Source organism: Melospiza melodia, chromosome 6 (assembly GCF_035770615.1).
Source record: "Melospiza melodia melodia isolate bMelMel2 chromosome 6, bMelMel2.pri, whole genome shotgun sequence".
Taxonomy (NCBI): domain Eukaryota; kingdom Metazoa; phylum Chordata; class Aves; order Passeriformes; family Passerellidae; genus Melospiza; species Melospiza melodia.
Genome location: NC_086199.1, coordinates 71,365,897 through 71,376,759, shown reverse-complemented (window position 1 = coordinate 71,376,759; position 10,863 = coordinate 71,365,897). Strand labels below are relative to the sequence as shown.

General features: G+C 48.3%; 1 protein-coding gene across 1 annotated transcript; it reads right to left on the bottom strand.

The window, feature by feature from the left end:
* Positions 1-4,450: 4,450 nt before the first annotated feature.
* CHAC1 (ChaC glutathione specific gamma-glutamylcyclotransferase 1) lies at positions 4,451-6,912 on the bottom strand. The gene is made up of 3 exons (XM_063159036.1): positions 6,643-6,912; positions 6,510-6,545; positions 4,451-6,273 (listed from the first exon to the last, which is right to left on the bottom strand). The coding sequence occupies exons 1-3, from the start codon at positions 6,898-6,900 to the stop codon at positions 5,842-5,844; spliced, it is 726 nt and encodes a 241-aa protein (XP_063015106.1). The 5' UTR covers positions 6,901-6,912; the 3' UTR covers positions 4,451-5,841.
* Positions 6,913-10,863: the final 3,951 nt, after the last annotated feature.

Sequence of the window (10,863 nt, the reverse complement as noted above, 5' to 3'; positions counted from 1 at the left end):
AAAGCAGCACTCTGGCGCTTGCTCCTGCTATGTGAGCCAGCAAGATTTGGGTAGTGGGGTAAAAACTTCCCCTTTCCTTTGGTGACAAGAGTTTTAAGTGATGGTAGCTATCGAGTGTCTCCTCAGTTGTCAGGCTTAGGCCAAGTTGATCCCTGGTGGTTTTAATTGAACCTTCATGGAAATGAGTCCTTTTAAAACAGTGAGGTGAGGGAGGCAAAAAGCGGCGTAAACAGGAGGACATAAGAGAGAAGTCTTTGTTCTTGTGTTCCCAGAGCAGCTCAGCGTGGTCTGGGAACAGTGTGGTGTCCCCAGCTAGGAAAACAGCACCTCTGTCTTTGAACTTCCCTGACCTTTTACGTTATTTCAGTCTCATTCTCTAGAGTTCAAGGTACTGGCTGTGCTTCAGGAATTCACAAGCATAAACACTCATCAGTGTGGCTGGCACTATGATGAGATGAAAAGGGAGTTGAGAAGGGATAAAAAACATCCAAAAGCCAAACAAAAAGTGTACAGGGTTTGTAAACAAAGCATGTAGAGCTTCCCCAGTGCTGCCCAGAATGCCCACTTCCTTCCACCCTCCCTCCCCTCCAGGGCTCCAGGCTCCTTCAAACCCACAAGGGGCTTCTCTCAAAGTTTTAACAGAGCATATAAATCAGGGAGGTTTTCACCTAAGCCTAGGCAACTAAGTTAGTAGGAAATTCCTAAGTGTTTTGAGCAGCTGCTAGTTTTGCTGCAAGTGTAGTTTTTCCACAGCTTGACTGTAAATCAGTTTTGTTAATCCTTTCCTGTTCCTCCCGTGCACAGGGACTGATTCTGTACTGAGCTGGGCTGAGTGCTGATGGCACATCGCTGCTCAGTCATGCACTGGCACTGTCCTTTTTTTATGCTGCATCAGTCCTTGAGTTCTAAAAAACATTTGGATTTGGTGCTACTGAAGTCTGTGCCCTGTTGTGAAAACTGGCAGCATCAAAGTGAGAAAGAAGTCTGACATCTCCCATCCAAATTCTGCTCATTTGCTTTCCCAGGTTTTGGGACATATCAGCTGTGCCCCCATTCTGGTGCTGAACTGTCTGGAATGTGTTACCTGGAGAAGTGTCAAAGCACACAGGTGGCCACATCTGGATACTTCATGCAAAGTGCCTTGTGCTGGTGCAGCTGTACAGCCAGCAGACCCTCTTTCTCTCCCCTGCTCTCTTTTCCCTCCCAGCTTGGCTGGTGGCAGGAGCAAAGGGCAGGCTGTGACCCAGCCAGCCGTGCTGTCAGGACAGATGCTCCCTGTGTTCATGTGCACAAAGCGCCTCTGCTGCTGCTGCTGCCGCCAGGGGAGCGCGGCCAGCACGGCCCCCGCAGGCTCCCACACGCAGCAGCTTTCTTTGGGGTTCTATCTCTTGCTATTCCTCTGCCTGTGAAACATCTGTAGGTAATTAAATCCATATTGCAGCCTGTCTCTTGAGGAGCAGGCTGGCACATATGGAATAACATGTGCTGCATGCAACCAGCGGCAGTTCTGCAGCAGATGCTAAGTCCAGCATGTGCCATTCCCTGTGACTCGCAGGCCGCCTGCAAGGCTCTCCCTGCCACACATGGCAGAGCCCCAGGGAGCCTCTCGAGCCTGTGGGCATGCATGCAGAGCTCCACCTTCCCCCTTCAGCTCCTCCTGGGACTGAGACTCTGCGCTGGCTCTTCAGTAGCCTTCAAAGTTTGTGCTGGCTCCACTCTTGGGATGCTCAAATGTACCTTTTCCTCAGGTAGACTTGACCAAGCCATTGGCTCCTTTCACACCCATTTGAGGAAATCTGATCTGTTTCCTCTCTTCTCCCCTTTCCTACTACCTCCTTCTCTTGCCAAGTTGCATGCATTTATTGTCATCAGCCACAAATACGAATTTGGTCTCATTAATTTTCTGACCTGGAGAAGTACATGAAGCACAGGTAAGTTCACACCTTGGAGACGCTATATTTAAACTAAAATTTTACTAAAGCTGGAATCACTTTGGTGGATTTACCTCCATGGTCTCCTCTGTTCTGGACACTCCACCTTGAAACTGCAATTATATTGTAGCATCTAAAAACCAGGGGTTTTTCCTCTTGGCTTGGTCCTCTCTGAATCCTTTTAACATTGCTGAGTTTGCTTATCCTTTCTCTGCCTTTCAAGGACTGTTTGCCCTCAGGAGTGCTTTAACATATGAAGGCTGGGACTGGATTAGCTGTTGTCATCTACTTTATTTAGAGGGCTTGTGCCACTGCAAAGCACTTGGGTAGGTCCTGTCTTAATGTACTCAAGGAAATGGTGACTCAGGCCCATGTTCTGTGTGGGAACTGCGGGGCAGGAAAATGGAAAAGGCTGAAGAAGGAACTGAAATAATATGAATTGTGCTGGTTTTAGGCTTGGGAAATATGCAATTGATAGAGCTTGTAAATGAGTTTCCATTGCAATTGGTTTCTAATGTGAGGTGACCTGATAGGCACAAGCTTGTCATAGGGAAGTCAGAAAAAACTGCACATGCAGTAGGAAGCTGCTGGATAGGGAAGCATCTCCAGAGGTGTCTGACAGCACTGGGTGTCCCACCCTGTGACAATGGTGAGTGTTTTTTCCCAGGCCAGTTGTCAGTGGCGGGGCTGCAGGAAGCTGGAGCTGCACCCACAGCCAGCTGCTTGGCTCGGGCTGGCACGGGGACAGGAAACCCACAGGGAAATACACCTGGGCTAGGACACTGTCTTTGTGTGTCACCATCCCCCTGGCACTCCCAGGTGCCATGGCTGTGAGACTGCCTCCAGGCAGCAACTGCATTCCTCCCACTTGGTTCATCAGAGGCAAGGAACCCCCACCTTTGTGTAGCAGTACAAAGTCTGGGCATCTGGCAAATGTTGCAGGGTGCCATCTCTCCTTGCTCACGTGGCCAAAGTTCAAGTTTGGGATGTCAACCTTTTAAATTAATCGACTGACCAAAATATCACCAGTCCCCAGACTCACAGGACATAGCAAAAGCCTTGGGAGAAAGATGTTAACTAGTGACCTCAGTGTCTTACTGACTTGAAGATGCAGTGACAGGGTGACAGCAGCAAGCTGCCAAATTCACTGCTTCTGATGAGAAAATGGGGCCCCTTTTTTGGAAACCCACTACAAAGAATTCCTTGGGAAGAAAATGGTAGTTCAGTGGAGTAGTGTACCTGTGCTTAAAACAGTGAAGTTTTTCAGGGAAGAAGAAACAGCCACTGAAGGAACATTCCTAGTGCAGCTGCATTGTTCACAAGCATTCACTGCTTGTCTCCTACCAGATTGTGAAAGATCACGGGCCATTCCAGGCTTGGCAGGACAAGGCAGGGGGCTCTCCCTGTGCAATGGCAATGGAGGTTGCTCAGTGCACATCTGGTGTTAATTCCTGTCAGTGGCATCTTTGAGACTGTGAAGATTGGAAAGGTGTGAAGATGGTTTTGGTTTATCTGGAGTTATTCTGGAATCTGACCCCAGTCTTTTACTAGTGAGGGAGTTTTCTCTGCAGGTAAGTTCCATCTTTAACCCTTTGATTTCCCAGCTGGGCATACCCCAGCCCCCAGGGTGCAGCTGCTCAGCTGAAGTGAGAGCCTCCACAGAAGAGTGAAAGTGTATTTTTCTCTACTCTGTTGTCCCTGCCTTTAATTAGTGGAACATTCCGTTGTTTCAGTTAGTTTTTACTTCATCACTCAAGTCTTGAGGCAGGTTATACTGGTAGGTACAGTGATCTGCTGGTGCTGAGGGAGCTGGTAACAAGAGGAGTGGGAATGTGCACATTACCCCTGTACACACCACGTGGGGCACGAGGCAGGAAAAAATAACTGACTCCCTTACAGTAGCCAGCAGATCTGGCTGCAGCTGCGGTTTCTGGTCCGTCCACTATTACTTCTTGGAAACAGCAATGCCAAATTACACTCAGAATGAAAATCCTTTCACCTGCCAAGGAAGAATTACATTTCTGTGCCTGCCCTGCAGAGTTTGGAGGGCTGGCTTGTGTCTGTTGTCAGTACCAGCACTCCACAATCAACAAGAGCTGGAAAGAGAAAGTCACTGAATCCCCTTTTCTCAAAGGGTAAGAGTCAGTTGGGTTCTTCCATTAGATTTGGCAGAGGCATGCTGCTCAGCAAGATGATTTAAAAAACCAGAACAAAACCACAAAAAAATCCATAGGAACTTCAGCAGCATTAGCAATTAAGGCTTTGTAAAAAAAAAAAAAAAAGTCACCATTAAAAAATCCACAAAAACAAACAAACAAAAACCCACAAAAAACAAACAAAAAGAACCACACACCAAAAAAAAAAAAAAAAAAAAAACCCAACCCAAAAAACAAACAAAAACCCCCAACAACAAAACAAAAAAACCCCAGTAACCAAAAAAAAAACCCACAAAAACCCAAGACTTCTTAGTTTGAACTCTAAGTCCATAATGAAAAAGACTAACACCAAAGTACATGAGATTGACTTTGTCAGTTTGTTTTATTACTGGGCACAGCACCGTACCATTTCATATGCATACAAGCCACAGTAATACAAACAGTCCCTCGCCTTTTTTATAATTAAAAAAACACATGGCATTTGGGAGGAGCCAGCAGTCCCAGGGGGCAGCTCTCAAGAGCTATTTTACTGCAGTTGCAGTAGCAGCAGTTTTCTCACAAAATACTGTGGGTTTTCATGCTGTTAATATGTGAAACTGAGAAGTCTGAGCTCGCAGCAGTGCCTCTGCTTAACGTGGTCAAGGCAGGCTTTTCAGCAGCTCACAGGCATACAAGTATGCTCACTGATGGTGCTCTGCAGTCAAATGGAAGGTGCCAGGCAGACACCCCTGTGTGGAACTAGAACCCTCAAAAAATGCTTCTACAGAAACCCACGTCATCCTGAAGCACCAGAGGTTTATCCAGGTCAGGGCTAGTTAAAAGTCTCCTGCACCCTGACACCTTTCCTGCAGGCAGCACAGGCTTCCCACACAGGCAGGACCTTTTCTTACAGAGTCAGTCATGTCTGGAGCAGCACAAGGACAGTGAAGCTTGGAGAAAAGCTTGTCATTAAAGCAGGCTTAGCTCCTCAGAAAACAGATTTAAAGCTAGAAGGCACAAATGCAAGGTTGAGCGTGGGCTGTATACCACTGTGGCATGTGAGTAGTTTAGATACCCCTCCTAAGAGGAAATGTATCACATAATAAATACAGTATGACATTTTAGAAAAGAAGTGCATTACTGTGATCCTTCACAACATAAGGAAGTAGGATCCACAAGAGCATTAAGAGGCCTGTTCACTTTATATTGCACAAACATTCTAAAATTTAGTGTCAGGTGATTGCATTGGAGGTGGGACAAGGCAGGACAAAAAAAATAAAGGTTTTATTTGGCGGAATCTGCCAAAGTCTCCACCACCACACAAACAGTTTTTTGCCAATCTGAGGTAGAATTACATAGATACTGCTTAAATCCAGTCAAGTCCTGCTCAACTAGTCTTCAAAAAAAAAAAAAAAGGTAAGAAAAAAAGAGAAAGTGCACAGAATAGATGAGCCTCTTTCTCTACAGAAAACGAGTGCCTCAGGTTTAACTCCCAGAAGCAAGTCTTACGAAGCAGAGTTCCTGTGAAGATCCCAGCTCCTCAGCTGGAAAGCAGTGATGGGTATGGTGATGCTACAGATAAGGAGTGTAACAAGTACTAACTGCAAGTCCTATAGCAAGCCTCTTACTCTCCACTTCCTTCCTCCCTCCCCAACTACTTGCTAGTTTTCCCTTTACTCACTCAGTCCAGTATATTTTATCAGAGTTAAGATTGTCCCCACTGCTTTCTTCTCCCTTATGTCCCTTTTACTGAACCTGCAAAAATATTTCCTATTTCAACCCTTAGATTTCTGAGGGACGCTTGCAGTTTCTTCTAGAGGCTCCTCTGTGTAGTATAGACAAGGAAGGATGGAGATAAGAGCCTCTTCGATGGAGAAGAGATGTTTATCCTCTGCTTGAGGACAGAAGTAGCGCATAAAGTCTGCCAGTCTCAGCAAGTACTCTATGTTGTGACCAGCACAACCACTTGAGACAATGATTTGAGCTGCAATGTCTTCTTCAGATGCTGGGCCAAGGTAGGAAGGGTTCTGGGGTGTTGCAATGTAAACAAGAGCCAGGATGGGTTCCTCTGCATCTTTCTCCTGAGGGTGGAACTTCACCAGCTTGGTGTCATAGCCTCCCAGGACAGCTTCTCGCATGTTGAGATACTCGAGCGATGCAGCGATTTGCTCCCCACGGACCTCATAGGCTACACCCCACGTGCATGCCTGAAAGTCAAAGAGCGGAGTGGTTACGGGATGCTGTACCTGCACTGGCCTGCCGAGCCGCCCGCCAGCGTTTCAAATCAAGGCTCCCTTGCTCGGGGGAGAGCAGAGCAGGGTAAGGCACCGCACAGCCCCCCCGATCCCGGCGCGGCTCGAGAGCACTCGGCTGCCACCACAGCGTCCAGGAGGGGAGGCGGGCACCCCCCGCCCAGGCCAGCCCCAGCGCCCCCGGTACTCACCCCGCAGTCCTCCAGCAGCGTCACCACCCGCCCGGGCTGTGGGCACAGAAAGGCAGCGCGTTAGAACCGAGCCGAGCCGAGCCGAGCCGAGCCGAGCGCGGCGCCCCAGCACCCCGCGCCCCCCGGCCCTTACCATCTTCTCGCTGCCGCGGTGGAAGGTGTCCCCCTGCCAGAAGCGGCGGCTGTAGCCGCGGATGAAGCCCACCTTGCGCGACGTGAACTCGAAGCCCGGCCTCCACACCAGCGAGCCGTATCCGAAGATCCACACCGGGGCCGCCAGCTCCGCGCCTTCCGCCTGCCCCGAGGGCGGCGAGGAGGAGGAGGAGGAGGAGAGGGGCGGGCGTGGCGGCGGCTCCGCGCTCTCCTCGGGGAGCTGCGGGTCGCGCTTCATCTCGGCGCTGCGGCGGCGGCGGTGGCGGTGTCGCGGCTCGGCCGCCGCGGCGCTTTAAAGGCGGCCCGGGCCGCCCGCCCCGCCCCGCCCGCCCGCCCGGGTGATGCAACGAGGGCGGGAGGTTTCGCGGCGCCGCGCGTGGGGCAAAGCGGGGCGCGGGTTGCGTCAGGCGGGGTGCCCGGCCCGGGGTCCGCCCGTCCGGCAGCGCCGGGTGCCGCATTCCCGCCGGGCACGCCGGGGCATCGGCCGCGGCCGGGGCGCAGAGGCCGCCGGGGCAGAGCGCGCCGTGCCCAAAGGGAGAAGCTGCGCTGCAATGAGCGGGCCGGCCCCTCTCTGCAGCCCGAGCCGCGCTCCCGGCTTTGGCTTTACCCCAGAAGCTGAGGTGCTGCGATGGAAAACCAGGCGGTTAATGTTTAACAGGGTGGCGCGACAGCACCTGACGTCCGCAGGGCCAAGGTGTAAGGAACATAGGCGAAACAGAATAATAACATCCGCACTAATGCGAGGACACGGTGCTGAATCCAGCTGCTTGAGTGCATTTTCCCTAGTACTATATCCAGGCTGGAGCGTCAGCTTGTAATACATAAATAACATTTGTTACATGGAGGGGTGCAAGTGCTGTCTGTGTGGGATGGACACCCAGCTGTCAACCAGCTCTAGGCAGGTTGTGACAGCTAGAGGTGGATTTTTACATTACAAAGTAACTCCTTTTGGTGAGGAGGAGGAGAAAGAATAAAAAACAAAATTGCCAAAGTGTTTCTCATTATTGTTCTTGTCCTTTGCACTCAATCAATCTAAACAGTCTATTTACAGTCTTTTATTTAGTTTCCTGTTGATCCCCATCCAACTGGCACCCACCTTTCCATTTCGCTTCACAGGGTGTTGCAGCTACAACACCCACAGTGTGTGGTGTGTTCACCACGGCTGACAAGAGTCTGCATGGCTCTCACATCTGCCCTGCTGCTCTGTGCCTCACACAGCACGTCCTTTTCTCCTGCCCTGCACAAATGACTGACTTGTCACTGTGCTGACCCTTCCCAAGGTCAGCCTTGTTACGGAGCCCAAAGCTCCTTCATTTTCCTCTCCACTTGCGCTTTTCCCAATCACCTTCTCTGTCTTACTCAGGCTCAAAGGTATGGGGTTGGCATGGCATGCTCCCAGCCCTTCACACCACACACCCATCCTGGCACAGGCTGCAGCCTCTTAATCCCTTTCTGCTGGTCCCTTTCCATAGGCAGAAGGTGAATCTGTCACCTGTCTGTACAGCTGCTCTATTCAGAGTCCTTTGACCAGAAAATGCTCCAGAAACTGCTCTTGTTAGCTGTCTGTATCAAAGCTCCACTTGGCAAAACAAGAAACTGATGTCTAGTCTTATGTTTTTTAAGTCTTTTGGTTCCTGTCCCCTAGCATACAAGACTCCTGCCTTAGCAGGAGTTTATCAATGCTAAAATGATGTGGCCTTTCAATAAAATGAAAACAGTGTCCTCTGGGAATTAAACCAGTGTATATTTTTCAGATTCACCTCTTTACTTTTTGTTTCCTGCTAAAATTAAGGAAATTCGAGCAAACCCCCAATATGTAGTTAATAAAAGCATTAAAACACCTGTCTGTAGGTGCGTCCTCATTATTAAGAGCACAAAAAGAGACAAATCAGTCTAAAAGATAAGATGAAGGTGGTCTTGCTAGGTCCTGGTCTTAGCAACATCAGTTGGAAAAAATAAAAAAATCTGACCTCTGTCTTCAGCTTTCCCCAGAATGTGAATTTCATCCGTTTTCTTGGTTTGTTCAATCTGGAGAAGACTGGGAGACCTCATTGTGGTCTTCAACATCCTCATGAGGGGAAGCAAAGGGACAAGTGTCAATCTCTTCACTCTCATGACCAGGGACACAGGACTTGAGGAAAAATCATGAAGCTGAGTTAGGGGAGATTTAGGTTTGATATCAGGAAAAAGCTTTCCATCCAAAAGTGGCTGAGCACTGAAACAGTCTTCCCAAGGAAGTGGTCACAGCACCAAGCCTGTCTGGTTTCAAGAAGTGTTTGAATAACACACTCAGGCATAGGGTGTGATTCTTGGGGCCAGGGCCAGGAGTTGGACTCGATGATCCTGATGGGTCCCTTCCAACTCAGCATCTTCTGTGATTCTGTGATCTGAGAAATGCACTGTGACTGAGAAATGCATGTGTGACAAACGAAGCTCTAGGTATCTTACCTGCTGGTACTAAGCTAAGGAAAATTGGACCAAGAAATTCAAAATTAAATCACTGGGAAGTGACTGCATGCTTGCTGCTGAGGGAGAAAAAATTGCTCCTTTCCTTTGCAGAGCTGTCTCATTTGTGTGTCTGCCTTTGCTTAAAGGCTCTGGTGCATGGCTAAGCCAGATTGGCAACGGAGAGCCAACGTGAACAGCAAAAGCCTCAGGGGATCAGCTTCACATCCCACACCAGTTAAACACTACAGGTGTCTGCTCCCTGCAGTGCTGTACAACCAGATCAATGAGGTTAGAAACTCCTTTTGAAGTCCCTGATTTTCTTGTGTAAATTGGGATATTGCTCCATCATTAGGAGCACAGCCTGAGGGAAGACTGTAACTGAAGTTGTAGCATATACAGCAACAGCTTAAGAATTTTTTGTTGTTGTTTCAAGATTTCTTTCATTCATTTCTTACCTTGACTGTACCTTCACTGTACTTTGGTTAAATAAACTAAGGACACGAGGCTCACCAGGGGTAAAAGCCTGAGCAGAAAAGGTGTCTTGCAGGCAGTGTAGGTGCAGCTATGTAAGTGAAGCAGGTGGGTATAAAGGAGATGGTTGGAGCTTGTGTTCAAAAGGCCAGGGGAGCAGCCTGCCAAACTGAGACACAGGAATGTTCAAACAGATGTGAGAGAGGACATGGAACAGCAGTGGAGTTAAGTGTTAGGGAATATGATGTAGATTTTGTAGTACAACAAAAGGAGGTGGAAAAAAGCCATAGCATTTCAACAATTTAAAAGTGCCTAAGGGAAAAAGGAATGGAATATAATGGTCATACTCTGTTAATATAATGATAATTTATAAAAAACCTTAACAGCAGTAAGAATGTTTTATTTGCCCTGGAACCTTTGTGAAAGGGAAAGAGGCAATCATAGCTTTATTTGTTACTCCTGAAACAAGTTTTTCCATGTTTCAGGAAAAGGAGGAGCTGGTTTCTCTTTAGCAGTATGTGCTGTGCTTCCCCAGAGCAGGCATTCCCATGCTAGTGTGGGGTGACCAGCAGTGCCAGGGCTGCCTGTTTTTCAGGATACTGGTGAATCACCTTAGAGCCAGAGGAACCAACAACAGGGCTGGCATGACACATAGCAGTGGCTTGTGTGTCATGCTCTTATTTACTTCAATAAACTGAGGGCACACACTGGGTCTTACCAAAAGTTGGTGTGTTCAGAAAATATCAGCTGGGGATAAGAGGATTGCCAGATCATTTCCAGACACCACAAATCTTCCAAAACCTTGGCACTGCTTTCCTCTCTACAATGAGCAGACAGGAGAATATAAAAACTAATTGTCCTCTTTTCCTGAAGGCTTCGGTAAAAATTAAAACTACTGGAATTGGAGATTAAATTCAAACAATGCCACAGTCTTTTTATAAAAAAATGTAAATCAGTGCTATTCACCTGACATTCACAAAGCCACATCCACGTGCATCACCGGGGTCTTACTCACTTCTGTTTGAGGAATCCAATTCTTATGGCATTCACAAATCCCCTCCAGATGTGAACACTTACCATAGAAACATGCAGTCAGCCTTGTTTCCAACATGGAAATGCAGAAGCCACATCGTCAAAGCTTCCGTATTAAAACCTGGGGATCAGGAAACACATATAGAGCAGTAGGAAAGAGGTATATTTGAATTTGTTTGCTGCATCCAAAGGGAACACACTTCCATTGTTAAAGGCATTAACTCCTGGGGTTGAATACAGTCTTGAGCAC

Bases quoted from the DNA above. Each gene is read 5' to 3' on its own strand.
- CHAC1 (XM_063159036.1), bottom strand. From the start codon at position 6,900: ATGAAGCGCGACCCGCAGCTCCCCGAGGAGAGCGCGGAGCCGCCGCCA. The intron at 6,546-6,642 runs GTAAGGGCCGGG...CTGTGCCCACAG, and splicing joins ACCGCGGCAGCGAGAAGATG to CCCGGGCGGGTGGTGACGCT. The intron at 6,274-6,509 runs GTGAGTACCGGG...TTTGACTTTCAG, and splicing joins CGCTGCTGGAGGACTGCGGG to GCATGCACGTGGGGTGTAGC.